The 21,508-nt window shown below is 42.6% G+C and overlaps 1 protein-coding gene across 1 annotated transcript in view; it reads right to left on the bottom strand.

The window, feature by feature from the left end:
• Positions 1 to 980: 980 nt before the first annotated feature.
• CLSTN1 (calsyntenin 1) overlaps positions 981 to 21,508 on the bottom strand; it is a gene marked incomplete in the record, with an annotated part of 1,072,885 nt that continues 1,052,357 nt past the window's right edge. The window contains 1 exon segment of the mRNA XM_044063129.1: positions 981 to 3,859. Coding sequence (XP_043919064.1) covers positions 3,662 to 3,859 — 198 coding nt within the window.

Below are 21,508 nucleotides of genomic sequence, written 5' to 3' on the forward strand. Positions count from 1 at the left end.
ACACAGGACCCATCAAAGAGGGCCCTCAATGTCATATCAGAGGTTATGTTCTACAACCCATTTATTAACTTCCATCAGTCTAGTCTTCACCCCAAATTTAGTTCAAGCTTACACAATCTCTTGGCATATTGTCACTTGTTACAAATGTTTGTTCTTGTGATTTTACTCCCAGCAGATTCAAGGATTACCTGAAAACAAATGAGCAATAGACTACAGATACATATAGTACTCTGGTAAATATGCATACATCAAATCATCTGCTTTTATCCTATAGACCCCTTTTTTCTATGCCAACCATTAAGCCCCCTCCTATTGGACTCGTACCTATACATTCCCTATGGGTGAGGCATCTTCTCTCAGATTCCCTAGGGTTGGACAGTCACTCTATCCGCCATCATCCAGGCAGACACTGGGTTACTGTTGAGACTACCTTATATGGCCCTCTAACAACTTGCTTTGTGATCCTTGCATGTCACTGGCTTTTGTGGCCATGTCCACATCATCCATACACTGGCACACATTCCTCCTCTACAAAGGAGATCACAGCATGGAGCAGCAGCAAGGCTAGCAAAGATCCACTCCTCCCTGCCTGAGCCATTAATCGTCTGAACCATTAACTGAACTTTTGCCATGACTGTATCCCTCTACAATACAGACTCCTCATATAGACCCTTCCACTGTACACATGCATTTCAAATGTTTGTTTTCTGTAAAGAATGTTGTACCATGAAACTCCAATGGCTGCATTACCACACTTACCATTTCAAAACCTGGGCTGCAATATCCACCACCATATGCTGGGACAGCAGGACAATTAGCCAAACAGCATGATCTACAGAAGGTGTCTTACATGCCTGCCCTCTGCAGTATGAGCAGTGACATTTCTCAGTCCAAGAGTGTCTGTTATCCATTTCCATTTCAAATCTTTAGCAAACTATAAATGCTAGGTTAGTAAATTCTTCAAAACATGAGTCAATAAATAGTATTTAGAACTGGAAATTTATTGTAGCTTAGAGACTGTTCAAACTGACCTATCACCATATACAGATCTGGAAAGTTATACCCACATTGGCTACATACAGATCAAAAAGTTTACAACCTTTCAGCATTAGAGATTTAGCCTAGATACAATACCTACAGTGCCGGTATATGGAAAGACATTTTCTTTTTTTTTTTTACACACTGACATGAACACAAGACAACTATGTCAGACATAAGTTAAATTTGCATTTGTTAAAACTAATTTCTGTTACATAAAAAGTAATTAAAACCATCTCCCCCCACATTTTAAAAATGAACACTTTTAGTCACCCTTAGAAATGGTTAACTGAGCAAATGCATTTTAACAGCTAAATTTAATATTTGTGAAAGGCGAAAAGGCACTCCCAAAAACCACCACACCGCTTGCCTGATGAAACCACTCATTCAAAACTAGGCTCAAATGCCTGGAAGGTGGCCAAACAGTATTATATGGAACAAAATATCTGTTCTACAACTGCTGTCCAGAAGTTAGGCAGAGATCTGCTGTCCTTCTACAGAAGTCTCGTGTAAATGTTTTTCCCAAACTCTAAGTACCTCCGCTTGAATTCATTTAACATTAAAATGTGCCTAAAACAAAAGTCGTATTTACATAAATCTAAAACTCAACATTCATTAACCAGGATTAAGTCTTGATTTCAGGCAGCTATTTACTGACAAACTGCATGTCAGTATTTCACAAGATGTTAAAATGAGCTTTTGTATTTTTTCCCCTTTCAAATGCAAGTTCAAGGATAAAATAGTTTTAGTAATAGTGTATCACTAGGGGCAAACTGATCTAAAGTAGGCAACTATGTGTCTCCTGCAAAGCTTTGTCACCTCGTAAACCTGACAGCTGTCACTACAGGAGATGGAAGCGTATCAAGTACCTTTCCAGCACACACCTGCAAAGGATGCAGTTCCATGTACCTTTCAAGCACACACTTGCTAAGAATGCAGTTCTGTGTACCTTTCCAGCACACACCTGCTAAGAATGCAGTTCCATGTACCTTTGCAGCACACACCTGCAAAGGATGCAGTTCCATGTACCTTTCCAGCACACACCTGCTAAGAATGCAGTTCTGTGCACCTTTCCAGCACACACCTGCCAAGAATGCAGTTCCATGTACCTTTGCAGCACACACCTGTTAAGAATGCGGTTCCATGTCAGTTAGAACATTCTTCAAAACAGACAGAGGCAGGAAGTTTTCCTGCAACAAAATGAGAACATGATTTAAATTTCTCCTCTGAACGACCTGTACCACACAATTACCAGGAAGGGGGCACGTTTACTTAAGGTAAACAATTGACTTTGAACAACTACAGTACAGGTTAATGTACAAAATTTTTTCTATTAACAAAATCCCCGAAAGTTTGAGGAATCATGCCAAATCATGAGTATAATCACTCATTATTAAAATCAGCTCCTCATGATAGTGTCTCTATAATGACTGCATCTGGCTTTTTGAACAAAAGCTAAAAAAATGACTCATTGTTTACTTGCGATGGAAACTTTGGACCCTGCGTATATTACATTTATCACCTAACATAACAGGCTGAACAAAATGCCAAAGCCTGGTATTTTTTTTCAGTCAAGTACAAAAATCACTCTCACTGTCTTGCACGTGTGTGCTCCCCTTGGTAATGCCATCTGATTATAAGCAAGTCAGCACATTTTATGCAAACAGTGGACTATATTTCAATTATGACAACCAAACCAATGGAACTTGTTGGAGACAGAAAAACAGGTTATGCATCATCAATCATAGACTACACTGCTCTATTTGAAGGGATGCATAAATCGAGATTAATCAGCTGCAGAGATGACTCCTCCTGCCACGAAGAATAGATAAACCTGGATCACTCAAGCTGCTGCCATGGACTTGTCTGCTCCATTAGAAATGAAGCAAAATAAAACCAGCTAACATAGCTGTTCTTGCCTTATGTTAGTCAAATAATTTGTACACTGTCCCAATGTCACACAAAATTACATTGCTTCTTTTGTAATCAGCACTTGTACTCTGACCCAGTATTTTTTTTAAACATTTCAATTCTTTTCACCATCACAATGACATAATTATACATGGATTTCCAAGTATTTACAAAATATTAAAAAGTCCTTTTATTCCGCTACAGTTTTGACCTTGTTTCTGCCACTTAAACATGCATTACATGAAAATTAATGGACCAAGCGATTTTATCTTTATGTGCAATGGAATTTTTTTTTCCATTTTTTTTCAGGAGAAAGACCGAAAGCAGAGTTGCTTAACCGGGCAAATAATAAGTTCAGAAAATTATGTGCAACATCTACCAAACCTGCTTTCCAAGTGTCTTTCAGCTGAGATGATGTGATGAAAAAAAAGTGCAAGGTGGTTCCTTACATAGTGTAAAAAATCCAGTGACTGAGGCCTAGCTGCATTCTAGTGGTACTGTGCATTACAAAAGTAGCTGACATAGCACAAACAATTCAATATGGTTGCTGAAAATGCTGGACCACTATAAATCAGCATCTGGCCAAAAAAAAAATATATATAACAAAAGCTTAACCATCAAATGATTTTTTTACACCATGAATCATCAGGAACAATGGAGTGGAACAGTGGAGTCTTCAAGAGCCAAAAAAGGTACAGTGAGATACCCTGTGTCAGTAGCTAAGGGTAGAGTCGTCCCACTCCAACTGTTGCTGTCTGTTAACATTTTGCTGGTCTTCTGGTTCACCTTCCTCCTCTTCACTGCTTTCGGACTCTGCACTTGTTATATCATCTTCTTCCTCTCCATCCTCACTCTCCTCTTCCTCCTCCTCTTCCTCTTCTTCCTCACTGCTGTGCTGATCTTCATATGTCTGAAAAACAGGACAGATAGTAAGTATTCAAAAGACAGCATAACATTTTACCACTGTTTCTAATTTTCCTGAGACAGTTTTCATTAATGGGTTTGAGGCTAGAAGTCTACCAAACCACAACCTGTATCTCATGCCATTTGTTTTAGACTACATTAGCAGCAGCTTCATTGCTTTTTAATAAGGTTGTGCAACATAAGAACAGTGTGTAGAGTAACCAATATACAAGGAGGGCAAAAGACATCCTTTGAATTTTTTTAAACCAAAAGTCAAAAATCAGTAACCATTTGAAATGTCGGGACCCACTACAGTGACTCCAGAAACATGGAGTCTGACTGACCGAAAAACAGACTTGCATACACTAAGTCCAAAATGGCCATTTCTCAGGATATCCTCTTTTCTCAGAGGTATGATGATCACGGAGTTAGCATACATAAGTTTAGGGGGCTCCCCCCCCCAGATTGGGGGGTTAGCCCTTCTGCACAAAAGAAGTTTAATGGAGAAAAGCAATGTTTGAGCTTTGCTCTTCTCCAGAAGTTTAGATCTCTTTTCCAGCATGCCAGCACTCAGCATTTGGAGTGCTGACATTTCAATAGGCAGCCCTAAAAAGCATATTCTCAGTTCCACCAGTAAGGCTGAAAGCTTAAAGAAAGAAAGCAAGTGGTGGAGCAAGGTTAGGTAAAGGTGAGTGCCTAACAGAATAAACATGTACTCCCAAGATAAAAACGCTACTGTCTTCAAATCTTCCTTCAATACAAAATTAAACGAGTCCAGTTAATGTCATTCTGCCAGAGGATGTCCCACTGTACTCATCCCTCATTAGACCCATTATAGAGTACAACGCCCATTTGGTATATACCTCACAAGACATCTGCAACAACTGGAAAGGCCACAGAAATACCTCACTAAAAGAATCACAGGCCTAAAGCAGATGCCCTATGCTGACCGTCTAAAAAAACTCCAGCTATACTCTGTTGCATATCGCCTACTCAGAGACGATCTCTGCTTAACATACAAGGCCATGTCAAACCCAGTGCTGCTGGACATGCTACACTTAAAGAAATCCCAATCCCTTAGAGCCACACGTTCCAGGGATTTAAACCTGGTCATCACAATGAACAAAGCATGCTGGAGGAATAGGTTCCTGACCCAGAGACTACCCATACTCTGGAATAGACTGCCCATTCATGTCAAGCTGAGCACCTCTTTGGCCCTCTTCAAAAGGAACCTTGACGACTGGATAGGAGATAGGAAATTCACCCCAGGGATCACGTCAGTTGCCCTGCTAGACAGGGGACCAGGGAAGTAAATATCATGGGAAGAAATAGCCAGGGAATTGTTATGGCTAGGCTTGTATAGGCCCTAAGGCTGATAGCCTAGTTCCAACCTATGTACATCATATGGTATGACCACTTTGTAGCAGCGATTAGTAGTTGGTCATGTTTTGAGATCTAAACAAGTTTTTTTCTTTTATTTACATGTTGTTTATGAAAATGCTCACAAAGCATATGCATTGTCAGCGGAGACTATTAGAGGAGTCATTTTGAGCATTTAGTCAAAACCGAGAAAAACAAAAGCTGGAAAGCATGATTTACCTTGTACATTTCATGCAGAGGGCTGAAAGAGTTCAACATTAACAACTGCACCACTGTTTACACACTTTTGGTGCTATGCCATATGAACAGTTATGATTTCTGAGATAAATGTTTTTATAACGCAATAGGGTAAAAGCATTTAAAACACTGACATATCAATTTACATGACTGAAAATACCAACTTTATTTCTTGACGGTTAATGGATTACAAGCCAGCAGTTTGCTGTCAATTCTCAATGTAAAAAAAGTGATGCATTAAAATGCATAGTGCTTGCATCTTTCATAAATTACATTTTTTTTAAACTTGAGTTTATGAGTTGTCTTAACTTTAGTTATTAAGCACAGTTGTGCAAGAACTTAACAGCAGATGTCAGACTGACTACTACTGCGGTATTAAGAATGGGAGTAACCTGGCTAAGGATAATGTACATCTGGCCAGCATAACAAGGCCTAGGTACCTTCCTCTTGCACTGTATGATAGCCAAGTTGTACATAAGGGATATAAGGGTGTAAAACACTTAGGACTTGCACTTAGGACTTTCTTGCTAAAAGGTTAAGAGAAGCAAAAGAGGAGGTAAAAATACACAGACAAAAGTATATACAAATATACATGCAAACATATATATATATATATATATATATGTGTGTGTGTGTGTGTGTGTGTGTGTGTGTGTGTGTGTGTGTGTATATATATATATATATATATATATATATATATATATATATATATATATATATATAGATCTACTTTATATTGTCAAAAAAACACTTGTGCGAAATTCAAAATGTCGAGACCACTTTGCAGAAACGGCATTTTATCGAACCTATGGAACATTGCAATTTCACTCAGGGAAATGAAGCACTGAGCCACCATAGTGAACTCAAACCTTTTTCAGCTTTAGTGCGATCTTGGAGTTGGTATATTTAGTTGGGGGGCGAAGTCCCCCACATGGGTCGATTTGATTTGCTTTGCTTTGTTTTTTCTGTGTTGGTGGACAAGTGGTTCATTTCCCAGAGTGAAAATGCGATGTTCCGTGTGTTCGATAACATGCTGTTTTGGCATAGACGTTTAGTCTAGATGTTTTGAATTTCACGTATCGCGCAAGTGTTTTTTTGACAATATAAAGTAGATATATATATATATATATATATATATATATATATATATATATGTGTAGGACAACTGGAATGGCAGACGGAATAAAAAAAAAAAAAAGAAAGGGAGAATCAAGAGGTTCGGTGCTAATACCGTAACAATGGTCATTTAGACAATTACTGTTCCAGCAAGTTCTTCCTTAAACACTACTACAGTTTTAACAGTAAGGGAAGATTCCCAGAGACTTTATAAACAATGAGGGAGGAGGACTGAGTACAAGCTGGTATCCACAATTCCTTCAAGGACAGACTCAGTAAAACTTTCTACAGACCTAGAGATAACATCAAGTTGTGTAAAGGTGTGAATGGATGTCCAAGTGGCTGCTTCTAAATTGGATCTAGTGTCCAGACCCTTAAACAGGGCTCCAGAAGAAGCAACAACTCTCATAGAATGGACTTTTGTGTGACAAGTGAGATCTTTTCTATGAACTCTGTAGCAAAAGGAAATAGCCAAGGAGATCCAACCTGATATTGTTTGGAGACAGAGAAACCAAACCTTTTTCTGTAAGGTTATCTATGAGGTTTAGACCGTAACCATTATGACAAGCTGCCTGTCCTGAAAGAAAATAAAAAGTTAATCAGACTTCCTTCACAGGTTTAGTGATGTCAAAGGAAAATTTCAGCGGTCTGTCAACATCTAGAGAGTGCAAAATTCTTTCACTCTTATTCTAAGGAGGGGATGTGGAAAGGTTGATGGACTGATTTAAAGACAGCTCATTAACTAACTTAGGCATAAAAGAAAGTGTTTATTCTAAGGGTTACCCTATCCTTATGAAACATGAGAACAGGACATGCTCTCAGGAGCTGTAGTTCTGAGATGCTTTTTCAACTGAGCTAAGAGCTACCAGCAAGACTGTCCTCCAAACAAGTACAGAATTTAAGAAAGAAAGTAGGCTCAGAATGAGGGAGTGTTAGTTTTTCTAGCATATAATTCAAGTCCTGATGAGCAAGAAAAGATCCTCTTTGTGGGCTGATATGAAAAATGCCTTTTAAGAACTGTCTGACCTCAAAACATGCAAACAGAGCCAAGGCAGAGATTGTTGGCAATTGTGCTTTTTATGAAAGAATATGTCAGATATGAGTTAAGCAGTTCACACTAGAATTAGAGGAATACCCATTTGAAGAGTCCTGCTTTTTTCTTTTGGCACCAGATAGAAAACTTCAATTTGGTAATGCAAGATTTTCTTTTGGCATGTTTTCCAGCTGCCTGCAGTACCTGCAACACACCCTCAGAGAAAATGTGCCTAAACAGAATCAAAATCTGATCTGCATATTGTTAGATTTAGATTTGTAGGTTTGGATGAATGAGAAACTTCTTGTATTGTGTAAGCAAGTCCATCCTGTGAGGTAACTTGTGATTGCCCTGCATCGGATTGAAGAGAAGGGAGAAATGGTGCTGTCTGGATAAAAAGGGGGTCACCAGCAAGATGTTTGGTTTATCCTTCTTGATTTTGAGCAAGACTAAGAAAATGGGTAGAAAAGGATGGAAGGCAGACAGGAATTGCCTTTTCATTTCCAAGCCTCAGGGCATGGTACCCTGCAGGAGAACAGTCAATCTGCATGTTAAAGGTGGAGGCAAATAAATGTATTTGTGGGATACCCACTGATGGGCAATCTACAGTAAGGCTACTCTGTTCAACATCCATTTGTGATGTTCTGTCTTGGATCTGCTCCAATAGTCTGCCACAGTTTTACTCTCTGAGGGAATGTAAACTACTTGCCACAGTGTTCCTCCCTGAGGGAATGTAAACTGTCTGCAAAGAAAGATTGTGCTGAATGACTACATCCCAGGCACACATAACCTGCACAGATGGAAGGACTTTGTTTCGCTTTGCACCATATTACAGTGTGTTGTTTGAAGTACTCCGAGAACTGCAGTCTAAAGGTGACATAAGGAATGACGAGCTCAAATCAAACACCCTGAACTTTTTTTTTTTAAAGAAAAATCTTTATTAAAATTATCGCAAAGAAATGTATCTGTGGGATACCCACTGATGGGCAATCTACAGTAAGGCTACTCTGTTCAACATCCATTTGTGATGTTCTGTCTTGGATCTGCTCCAATAGTCTGCCACAGTTTTACTCTCTAAGGGAATGTAAACTACTTACCACACTCTGTTTGCATGTTTTGCTATAAATGAAAAAAAAAAACATACTGACATTAATTTTAGTTGCAAACGTTATATGTCACAAACCATACTGACATAATTGTTGTTGCAAATATTATGCACAATTATAATCTATCCAGTTATTGTCAAACATTAAATTACATACCTCATTTGGATCCTGCCTTCTTTTAAACTTCATTCCTCCTCTGCATGCATTGTTCCCACAATTCCCATTTTTCCTATGTAATTTGCTCCTACCCTTTTCTAAAGATCCCAATTCCAACTGGGTTATCTCTGTTAATATATTCACTACTTCGAGTTGGTTTAGAAACTGATTTTCATTTTCTAGGATTGCTTTTTTGGCAGCCACCATAATTAGACTCAGCAAGGCCTTACTATGTCTAGGCAATTCCAATTCTGTATCATAGCTCAAAAATATCTTCCTAAGTTACACCAATTTGCTCACCCAGCATCTCTGACAGATTAGTCTGCAGGGAATCTTTGAAGTCTGCCAACTCATTACACTCCCAGAAACTATGTTCCCAATTACCTATTTCTTCCACATCACACCTCCACTTGCAGTCTACCTGAGGAAAAATTCTGTGGAGGCTATTTGGGGTATAAACCTATGTAAACACTTCCAAATAAAGATCCTAAATCTTCTAGACTTTGTTGCATATTTGGGAGACGCACATATCCTCCATTGTTTCTTTGTGATGTGCTTATCCAATCTCTTTTTCCAATCCTTTCTAACCTCCTCTGATTGATTCTTATAATTATCACGCAATAGTTTGTATGATCTACTAATTATTCCTTTTTTTTAACAGCAGCTTCTGTTCTAGCCTCTACTAAAAAGTCTACCAGTACTGGTCTTTCACTTAGGATCCCCTAATTCTTTGTCTTTGCCTATACTCTGATATCAAACATTGACAGGGAAGGCAATCTCTATCCTGCAGTCCAAATAAATTTGTGGCGTCTTCCCATTCTTGCTCCCTTCGTTCTTTTACCAGTTTTCTCCAATAAATTCCAGCCCCCTCTTGCCTATTGTCTATATCCCTAACTGCAGTCATCCCTATTGGCAGAATCACCTTTCTCCACTCCTTTGTTGGCTTAGTTCTTAGAATACTTTCTGCTACTTTATGAATATCATATTCTGTATGATTATTGTTATTCTCCTTAAAAGGTATGCATCCAAAATCCAAGTCTCTCCTTGTTTCTTGAGCCTCCCCCCCATTTCATCATCATCCCTTTCCACTTTGAATTACAAGTTTCTGCTTGTGGCTATGTAGCTCTGAAATAACCGTTCAAGTCTGGTAATCCCAAACCACCTTATTCAACTGGAAACATCAACTTATCCTACTTGACTCTTTCTGTCTTCCCCTCCCAGATAAAATCCTTTAGCTCTTTATTAATTGCTATCCACAACTTCTGCTCTGGTTGATAACAATATGCCTGTGTATAAAACTAAAGGGACTAAAATCATTTTAACTGCTTGTATCTTGCTATCCATATCCATAGAACAGAGCTTCCAATTTCTCAGTCTTTGTATTATATTCTGTTTAGTCTCTTCACGCATGCCCTTAGCTGTCACACCAGAATCCTTTTTAACCCATACTGCTCTAAGTACTTCATTTTAGTATGTCCCCATAAATATGGATACTGATGAACCAATTCATATGTGGGTACGTAATGTATAGCTGTTGCCTTTGTTTTAGCTTCATTAATTTTGTATCCAGAAAAGACATGAAAATGTGCTTCAAAATGTTCAACACTGAAATGTCCTTTTCTGGTTTTATCAGGTATAAAATCATTTCTGCAAACACAACCAGCTTTTCCTGATAACTCATCATCATCAGTAGTCCCATTTTTTCTACATCTGTCACCATCTCTCTTGATTCAATGCCGCACTCCTGCCTTCTTCAACACTCATGCCTGACTGTCGCAGATCTTTTCACACAATCTATCCACCTCTTTGCTGGATGTCTTCGCTTCCCCTTACCTTCATGTCTGTCCCAAATCTTCCTCACCGGATTGTCTTCTGATTTCCTGCACGTGTCCAAACCACAGCAATCTATTCTCTCTGATCTTTTCTGCAATTGGAGCAACTTTGGCTTCTGCTCATATGTCCTCATTTCTTCTTCTGTCCCACAGTGTGCATCTTACCACCCTTCTCAGGCACTTCATTTTCATCAGTTCTAGCTTCTTCAACTGTTCTGCCTTTACTGCCCAGGTTTCTGTACCATACAGGAGTACTGGTCGCACCACTGTTTTGTACACCTTACTTTTCAGCTTCTTTAGCATTCTTCTGTCATAGACTACACTTGACACTCTATTCAGTTGGCTGCAGCCCCTCTGATTCATTCTAGCCTTAACCTCTTCATTCGGACTTCCCTTCTCCTCAACCACCCCTCCCAGACACTTGAAGCTGTTTACCTATTCCACTATCTTCCATCCTATCTGTATTCTCAGCTTCTTCTGATTTCCCCAGTTTGCTGCCATTACCACCATCTTATCTGTGCTTAGATTCATCCCATGTGCCTTCAGTTTTGCATTCCATTCTCCTATCCTATGATGAAGTTCTAGCTCAGAGTCTGCCTGTAACGCCACATTGTCTGCATACAGCAACTTTGTTGATCTGTCCCCTCCGACCTGTTTGCTAATGTAGCCCATCACCAGTTTGAACAGCAGTGGGTTCAGAGCTGAACCTTGGTGTACACCCAGTCCCAATGGGAACCCCTCTGTGAGGCTGAACCCTGTTCATACTTGAGCCATTGGGTCCTTGTATATAGCCTGCACTAATTCTACCAATGTTTCTAAAACTTCAAACCACCGCAGTACTGCCTAGATCAACTTTCTTGAGACCTTGTCATATGCTTTCTCCAAGTCTAGGAATGCCCAGTTTGACTCTCTCATCTCTAGCTTCTTCTCAAGTACCTGTCTTGCTGCAAACATCGGGCAATTGTGCTGCATCCTGATCTGAATCCAAACTGCTCATCTCCCATTCAACTGCTCTGTGCATCAGTTTACCAATCACTCTCCATAACTTTCATGCAATGCGATAAAAGTTTGATGCCTCTTTACTGCTCACAGTTGTGGATTTGCCCTTTGTTCTTGTACACTGGCACAAGTATGCTTATTCGCCAGTCATCTGAAATATGCTTCTCTCTCCACACTGCTATTAGTACCCTCAGGAGCCATTTTTCCCCTATCTCACCCAGCATCTTTATCTTATCTGCTGTGACCTCATCTGAGCCTGCTGCTTTCTCTGACTTCATTTTCCTTAGTGCTGTTCTTACTTCTTCTAGGGTGGGCTCCTTCTCTCATCGTAGGCCATTTATGGGGCAGTTCAGCTTTTATGGGGTTTTCGTCATTCAGAGGCTGCTGGAAATACATCTTCCATCTGCCTATGATGTCCTATGGACTGGTGAACAGGTTGTTGCTGGCATCCCTTATGAAGCTTATGAAGGGTGTCTGACTATCTACTTTATCTTTCTGTCTGCTTTGCTACCTGATATCGTTTCTTTGCACCACTTACTGTGCCACTTTCCAGAAGTTTTCCTGACTGCTATAGCAATTATATCCTTGAATTTCAGAGCTTCTTATTTTCTTTGCCAATGGTTCTAAATATAGTCCAAATAAAGGGGAAAGACAATACCATTGCCCTGCTCATAAACTCCCAGCTTACTCTGTCAAATGCTTTCTTTGCATCAAGACCCACCAACAACAGTGGTATTTTCTTACATTTAGCATCCCTCTGGATCATAAATGTTCTGTTAATATTGTCAAATGTTTGCCTCCCCTACAAAATACCACATACTGATCCATGTCTATCGGGATTGAAATAGGCCTGAATGAAGTTGGCTCTGATGGGCCTTTACCCACTTTAGGTATTACAGCCTCCACTGCTTTCTTCCAGGAAGTTAGTGCTTCTGTTAAAACACTGTTACTGGCAATGACAGGGAACCTGGATGTGATTATCTGGTTGAGTCACCAAAGAAATTCCTTCTTGACTAAGGTGAAGAGGGGAACTGAAGTTCAGAGGTGGCAGAGTTGTGCCCAAATAGACTTTAGGTACCACTGAATCTTCATCATGTGGAATCTGGTAAAGGATATAATTTTATTGTGGAAACTTTGAAACCCAGCACTTTCAAAATCTGTTTTGCTTAGGTCAAGTCTACGGGAAGGATATACTGAATGCAAACAATTGGGATTAGCACTTTGTCTTGAGAGAGATCGTATTAAGCTTGTAGTCTAGAAATATCAGATCTTGGGAAGGAACTGGAAGTTTATGGTGAAACAAGTCTATGATGAGACTGAGGTCTGCCAGGAGTTATTCTTCTGAAGAGGCTTGGAGAAAAAGGCAAGTCAGCTATAGGTAAATATGTATCCTGTGAAGTCCACAAAAGGTGATGATGACAGGAGCAATGTATTTTGTACACACTCGTGGGGAAGTAAAGCAGAAAGTTGAAAATGAAAGTGGAAAGAACTTCCTTTGATCTGGGTGAACTAGAATGAGCAGAAAATAAGAAGTTATGTACCTACCATAACGTTCCATGTTAGTTGTCTTCTCTCGCTTTCTTTCTTGCTTGATGGAAGTCTGGGTTCGGAGCCGATCCTCGGCTCCGACTCGGCACTTGCTAAGCTCGAGAGTCACTTTTACCAGCTCAAGGCAGCCCCATATCCCATGATGCAAGGCGGTAAGTACCCAGATCTCGTTTGATGACAAAGGGCAATAGCACCAAGCATAAAAACACTTCCAAAAGGAAGAAAGAAAACTTACAGGATGGAAGAAGGACCAGGTCTGAATGGTCTTCAGCATAATAATTTCTTATAGAAAGGTCTGTCCAGGCCTGGGGGAAGGAGGGAGGGTCGCAAGAAAGAAGGCGAGAAGACAACTAACATGGAGCGTTATGGTAGGTACATAACTTCTTAATGTTAAGTTGTCAATCTCGCCTTCATTCTGCTTGATGGGACCGTCCCTAGCACCTCTATCCTGGGTGGCTCAATGGAACAGACTCTTGAGGACTGTAGAGCCAAAACTGGCTCTGTCCCTGGAGGCCAAGTCCAATTTGTAGTGGGAAACAAAAGTATGAGGAGTGGCCCAAGTGGCGCTGCACAAATAGTGTCTAAAGGAAGTCTAGCTTGAAAGGCTGTAGAAGTAGCTAAGCTCCTAGTTGAATGTGCTTTAGGTTTTGAGCACAGCTGTTTTCCCCTGAGCAGATAAATTTCAGAGATGACCGAAGAAAGCCATCTAGACAAGGTCACTTTAGAAACAGGAAGGCCCTTCTTATTATCCATAGGACACAAAAAGTTGATCAGATTTCCTAAATTTTTTTGTTCTGTCCAAATAATATCTGAGTTGACGGTGGACATCAAGATAATGTAATTTTTGTTCGGCTCTGTCTGAATAGTTAGGAAAAATACAGGAGATCAATGGATTGATTCAAATTGGTCTTTGAGGCGACCTTAGGCAAAAGGTCGGATTAGTTCTCAATGATACTCTGTCTTTGTGAAAAACCAAATAGGGGGTCGAACCGATAGAGCATGAAGTTCAGACACCCTCCTGGCGATGTAATAGCCACTAGGAATAAAGTTTTCCAAGAAAGAAATTTCAGGGAACAAGAAACAGCTGGCTCGAAGGGGAAGAATCAAGGATGTCAGCACTAAATTTAGATCCCACTGAGGAGGAGGATTCCTGATTGGAGGCTTTAGCAGGAAAATTCCTTTCAAGAAGGCCCTGCAGAGCCTATGGGACATAATATTGTGATCTGCGATCCCGACATGAAAGTTCGAGATAGCAGCCAATTGAACTCTGACTGTGGAAGAAGAGGAGCCTGCATGAAAAATCTCTGCTAAGAAGTCCAGGACTGCCTGAACAGGGGCAGTGAAAGGATCAATACTCTTGGCCTTAGCCCAATAAGAGAAGCGTTTCCATTTGCTTGCATAAATCCTCCTGGTAGAGGATTTTAAAGAAGCTACTATGATGTCTCTAACTGGGTTAGAGATCAAAGGAAGCCTGGCTAAGGAAGGAAGTGGAGCAACCATGCTGTGAGGTTGAGAGAAGGGATAGACCGGTGCAGCTGACGGATTGGTGAATCAGAAGATCTGGCACTGGGTCCAGATGCCACGGCTGCACCAAAAGGTGGCGATGGAGGAACGGAACCAAACTTGTCGAGGCCAGTAAGGAGCAATGAGAATCAATTTGGCTCTCAAAGCGGTTGCTTTCTGGATAACTTGAGGGATCAGAGGAAATGGAGGGAAGGCATAAAGAAGTCCCTGGGGCCAATCCTGGGTCAGAGCGTCTCTGGGGATGGCCTGGAAGAGGAAGAGAGAAAGAAGTCTGGGCATTTGCTGTTTTGGGGAGTAGCAAAAGATCGCAACATGGGCGACCCCATTCCAGAAAAATCTCTTCTGCTATAGATTGCTTGAGAGACCACTCGTGAGGCATGAGAATAGCTCTGCTCAATCTGTCCGCTACAATGTTGGTTTTCCCAGGGATATGCGTTGCTACCAGAAACCGATGAGAGGAGATTGCCCATTGCCATAGTCTGGCGCTTCTCAACACAAGGGGTAGGACTTGGTTCCGCCCTGTTTGTTGATATACCAAACTACAGACATGTTGTCTGTGTGGACTGCAATTGTCCCTACGGGAAGAAAGTCGTTGAGGGCTTGCAGCGTTAAAAGCACTGCTCTCATCTCCAGGACATTTATGTGCAGGTGGTATTGAGCGGCTGCCACGTCCCATGAACCATCCTGCCCTGATAATGACCCCCACCCGATCAGGGAGGCATCCGTGGTGACAGTGGCAACCGGGGATGGGTGTAGCAAGTGTCTGCCTTGGTGAACCTGGGGAGATGTGATCCACCAGGCAAGATGATCTTTGCAAATCTGTGTCACCAGAATCTGGTGGCGCATTGGAAGTTGTTGGTACGACCACTGTGTGAACAGCATCCACTGAAGAAGGCGCATGTAGAAGCGAGCCAGGGGAAGAAGAGTAATGGCCGCAGCCATGAGGCCTAATACCTTTAGAACCATTCTGGCCTGTACTTTCTTGTTGGCTAGAATGATCCTGACATGACTTTGAATGTCTGAAACTCTTTGATCTGTAAGGGTAGCTGACATCCGAACAGTGTTTAAGTTTGCGCCTATGAAAGTAATTTATTTATTTTATTTTTATTTTACATTTGTTGACCGGGAAAGTCCGACTAGGTTCCACAGATCCTGTTTTCAGCGGAGGCCCGGGGAGAAATGCTCCAGAAGCATGTTTTTAGAACTGGCAGGGCGATAAGGATGACTTTTCGAAGTTGATCGAGATGCCCAAATGAGAACAAAGATTTATTGTGTAATCCCTGGCTTGAATAAGCTGATGCCTGGTGGTGGCTGACAGGAGCCAGTCGTCGAGATACGGAAACACCTGGAATCCTTGACGTCTCAGGTGAGCCGTGACCACTGCCATGCATTTGGTGAACACTCTGGGGGCTGTAGTGAGACCAAAGGGCAGGGCTCTGAACTGGAAATGACTGGACCCCAGCCGAAAGCGGAGAAATCTCCTGGAGCGTCTGTGAATTTTGATGTGATAGTACGCATCCTGAAGATCTATTGAGCACATCCAGTTGTCCTTCTGTAAGAAGGGCAGAATTGGCTGAAGTGTGACCATTCGGAATCTTGTCTTCCTCACAGACTTGTTGAGTCTGCTGAGATCAATATTGGTCTCCAGTCTCCCGTCTTTTTGGGGACCAAAAAGAACCTTGAGTAGATTCCGGGCTCTGAATGGTCTGTTGTAACTGGCTGAATGGCTCTTATTTGCAGTAGTTTTGAGACTTCTAACTCTGCAATTTCCCTTAGACCGGGTGGTACATCTGGAAGGGAATTTGAGGGGAAAGGACTTTCCTCGAAAGGAATTATGTAACCCTTGGATATGATCGACTGTACCCATCTGTCTTGAGTGAGGGAATGCCAGGCTTCTGGGTACAGTGATAATCTTCCCCCGACTGCCTCCAAGGAGGGACAGCCGGGCAACATCTCAGGGATGCTGAAAGGGCTTGTCAGAGAGAGGCTCTCTGTTTCCCTGGTTTTTTGGACCCCCTCTGCCTCTAGGCGGCGTCTGTTGTTGTTACCCCCTCTGCCTCTAGGGGTAAACTGACCACGTGAATCCGGCGTGACTCCTTGGGATTTGCGGAACCACATTTTGCCACCTTTCTGTCCTTTGGGGTAAGGTCTAGAAGGGGTGGAAAAACGGACTCCTGGCAGAAAGAGTCTTGCCGTCCTGCTCACACCTGATCAAAGTTTCCTTCACTTGAGGGCCAAACAAAGCTGACCCATCAAAGGGAGAATTTGTGAACTGTGCCTTAAAGGGATCTGCAAAGTCACATAGCCGCATCCAGGCTTGGCGTCTAAGAGCCACACCTGTACCTGCGGCCCTACTTGCTCCATCAGCAGCATATGATATTAGCCGCATGGAGGAGTTTGCAATGGAATTAAGGGTTCCTAGCTGCGAAGCAATTTTTTTCCTGAGCTCCTGCAGCTGTAGGATCCTGAACAACATCACCTAGCTCCTTAAGGATATCCCTTTGGAGTCTGGTGAAGTGACATAGGTAATTCAGCGAACGCATAGCAAAGGTCGCTGAGGAAAACATCCGCTTACCGTACCTATCCATGGTCCTAGAGTCCTTATTAGGAGGATGGGCCAGTGCGGAAGGATCTGCAAGTTCCTTCTTGGTGGCAGCAGCCACCACCATGGCATCAGCGGGGACACCCTTAGTGAGGAATTGCTTATCACACGGGGCAGTAATAAATTTTGAAGGCCTCCTAGGGACTGGCTCTACAGAGTCAGGAGCAGCCCGCCTTCGGGCAATAACCTGCATAAGGGGTCGAAGGCAGAGACACCCAGGAGGTGGAGGGCCGAGATCCAAGCGCCTCTAGGTATACTGACTCATCCTCAGAGGGATTATTGGTGGGCCAGTTTCCCCTCTGTCTAAGGAGTTCTAGGATGTCTGAGAAGGAGACATCCTCAGAGGGATCTTGGGGATCCCTCTGACTCATCAAAGTCAGTATCTGAAGTGATAGACTCGGGGGAGTCTACATGTTTCCTCTTACAAGTCCTCTTCCTAGGAGGCTCTCCCGACACATCAGGAGAATCCTCGGAAGAGGGGCAAATTCCCAATGGGGAAACCTGAGGCGGAGGATCTCTGGGTCCTGTAGCAAGAGAAGTGGCAGAGATGTCAACAGGCACTACAGAGGGAGGAGCTAAGGGAACAGACTGCTGGCTGATACCAGAGGCCAGCACACTCTTCATCACCTCGAATGCTCCCCTCCCAGGCAGGTCCGAGAGAACCCGTTCCGAAGAGCTAGGAACTCCAGGGACCACCGAAAGGGAAGTCTCCGAGGCAGATGTCGGAGCCGAGCTCACCAAGGCCGAGGCTCCAAGGGAAAGAGCGGGTTCGGACAAGGGTCCGATGCCACTCACCCCCTCGGAGGAGACCATGGAAGCCGACCACGAATCCCTCTAAGGAAGGTCTCAAGAGGAGATAAGAGTAGAGGCTGAAGGAACAGAAGGGGTATCTGTCCCTCAGCCGTAGCAGTAACCATTCGAAGACTCCAACTCCAAGCTCTGGGGTAGAGTTGAAGGAGGAACTGCAACGGGTGTGGACCAATAGTCGTCTGTTGAGACGGACTATGTAACATTTGGGCCAGTGCCTGTGACTTAAGTAATCTACTGACCACTCTCTCTAAATCATGGTCAGAAAGCCTGGATGACCTTGAAGATCGGCTCCGATGGCTCCGTTCCGAGAGGAGAGGTGAAGCCGGGCGAAGTATCGGCTCCAAGGAAGGAGACCTAGACCTCTTCCTCGAAGGAGCCATCGGAACCGATGAAACTATTGAACCTGTCGGAGTCGACAACTTATCGGAACCGACAGGTGTTCTCGATGCATCGGCTCCAGCCGGAGCCGATACAGCCACAAAAGTAACGGTGTCGGAGCCGATCGGAGCCGACACCGATGCCTGAGCCACATGGTGGTCGGAACCGATCGGAGCCGACACGAAGTGGTCGATGCAGAATCGGCACCGATAGCCATCGGTGCGAAGGCTGTTAAGCCAGAATCGGCTCCAGCGAGCGATCTCGACTCAGAACGAGTCGGGCCGAGGCCGCAGGCTTTGACACAGAAGCCTGGGCCTTGGAAGACTTGGCAGTCTTGGATGGAGCCGACTTAGCGGAGAGCCCTCCGGCTTAAGAAGGCCCCTCAGTATTAACTTATTTCTTCTTTCCTGCAGGACTCTCTGGCTGAAAGAATGACATATAGCACAGGAGTCCTGCAGGTGAAGAGGCCCCAGGCAATACAGGCAAGAAGTGTGACCGTCTGTCAGAGACATCTTCTGACAGCACGAGTCACACTTCTTAAAGCCTGAGACCCTTTCTTTAGACATGGTGTAACACAAGCACACACACACCAGTCAAAGAATTTAAATTAAATATACCAAAAAGGTATAACTAGAAACACACACACACCCTAACAGGGGGATGGGATGGGTAAAAGTCTGACTAAAAAAAATAAGAAGAGACAGGGAATTTTCTGTCAGAAAATGTTTAAAACTAAATTAAAACTAATAAAAAAGGGTTTTTTTGTTAAAGGGGGCTAAAATAGCAAAGTAGCAAATCACTTACCAGGAGCTGGTAAAAGGAGGACCTCATCAGCGAAGCGGCAAACGAGATCTGGGTACTTACCACCTTGCATCATGGGATATGGGGCTGCCTCGAGCTGGTAAAAGTGACTCTCGAGCTTAGCAAGTGCCGAGTCGGAGCCGAGGATCGGCTCCGAACCCAGACTTCCATCAAGCAAGAATGAAGGCGAGATTGACAACTTAACATGCATACTTTATATCCACAGCAAAAGAATGCCTGGGGAAGGATCATGGGAAGAAGAGACTGCTAAACTAACATATTGAGAACTGACAAATTCAGAATTGGTCTACAGCTTCTTCATTTTCTTGGGAACAAGGAAGAGTCTTGATTAAAACCCTTGTCTTTGTTTTGGTGGTGGGACTACCTCTAAAATGCCCTTGTTGGAAGGGGAACTCTCTCTCTCTCTCTAGTCCCCCTGCTCAAACAGCTCTTGCAGAATAGGCAAAACCAGAGGATGTTGGTTTGAAGGGATCTATAGAGCACCGGAATTCACTGGGGAATGCAGCCAAGACATCTTGCAGCCCCCTTCTGTGGGAATGAACCAAGAGATCTTGTTGCCCCTTTCTATAATGATTAGGACCCAAGGGTCTGAAGTTATCAGTTTCCTTACAGAATAGAAAGTTTCCCTGACAGAAGGAGAGAGGGCTGGATGAGGTGAGGGGATGAAAGGGAGAGATGACTGCCACAAAGTAGCTGGCATGTCTAGAAAGGAAAACAAGATTCCTTTCTGATTTTTTTTCAGTAAACAGTTTGCTCTTTATGAAAAAGAGAAGGACATTCTTAGGTGGAGAATTCCTGTGAAATTTGGTGACAGTAGATAGGAGAATTTTTTTTGAAATCTTGCATAATCATACCTGTCTCCTGGACATTTCTGAATAACTCAGATGCAGCATGACCATATTCTTTCCATCCAGCAGTCTGGACTTGGCATTCCCTGGATGGAAAAGGTTACAACTATAACTAGGAATATATTCTCAAAACAGAACCCATAACAGTTAACATTAGATGAAGCACCAGGGCTGCATTTAATGGAATGCCCAGCCACCTGAGTGGCAGAATTCAGTAAGGAAACAGTAGATGTCTTGCTGTTTGACACTGGCATATCTGACATGAGTTTACTAACATCCTAAAACAGACTGATAACTTGTTTGCATCTAGTAGTTGATTGCAGTGGAGCAAAATGTCGCAGAAGCGCACACCTTATTGCCATACCTATCCATTGTCCTGCTATATTTGTCATTAAGCAATACACAGGTTCATGGGGAAGTACTAGGCCAACTGCCTTGAGAGCCATTTTAAGCCTACCCAAATTCCCTTTTTCTTCTCTAATTAACCTTATCCCATTTGATTATAGACTGACCTTACCCATCTCATGGTCAGTTTATATATTACCCCTAATAAGAATAACTGCGATCATACCACAGATAATTTGAGAGGAGCCATACATGGGATAAAGCATTTAAGAGCTAGCTCTGCCCATAAGTAGTACAGGGAGCAGTCCTGGGGTAAATTTCCTGTTTTCCACCACAGATCCAAATTGTGCTTCAATACGAACAGGGGTGAACTTTGTTTTATGTGGATGGGAAGCTTGTTCCAGAGCAGTGATATAGTCTGTGCAAAATACCTTGTCCCTCCAAACTGTTCTGTTGATGTTGCAGAAGAGTTTTAGTACCCTAGACAGAGTATTTCTGATGCCATCTGACTTGGTGATGTGCAGTAAATCCATCAGTACTGGGGTTGGAAGATGCCTTGTATGCCAGACACAAGTCACCTCTTGGCAGTCTGTAGGATACAGAGTATAGTGACAGAGCTTTGAGTTGGTCCATGCAGGACATGTTGCTTAAGCTATGTATACTTTTAGTAAGGTATCTCTGTGGGAGTTCCAGTTGTTGCACGTGTCTTGACAGATACATGCCAAAGGGGGCATTATATTCAAAGACTGGCTTAATGAGTGTTGGGTAAAGGCAACCCTAGACAGACACAATCCCTTTGTTTATATGCTGTGCAAAATAGAATGATTTTCTTACAACAATGGACACATGCTGCTCAAAAGTTAGGGCATTGTCCACATAAGTTTCCAAATCCTGAACTGAGTCACCTTTCCGGGGCGTAT

This window comes from Protopterus annectens, chromosome 2.part1, assembly GCF_019279795.1.
Source record: "Protopterus annectens isolate FY-2018-M chromosome 2.part1, PAN1.0, whole genome shotgun sequence".
Classification (NCBI taxonomy): Eukaryota; Metazoa; Chordata; order Ceratodontiformes; family Protopteridae; genus Protopterus; species Protopterus annectens.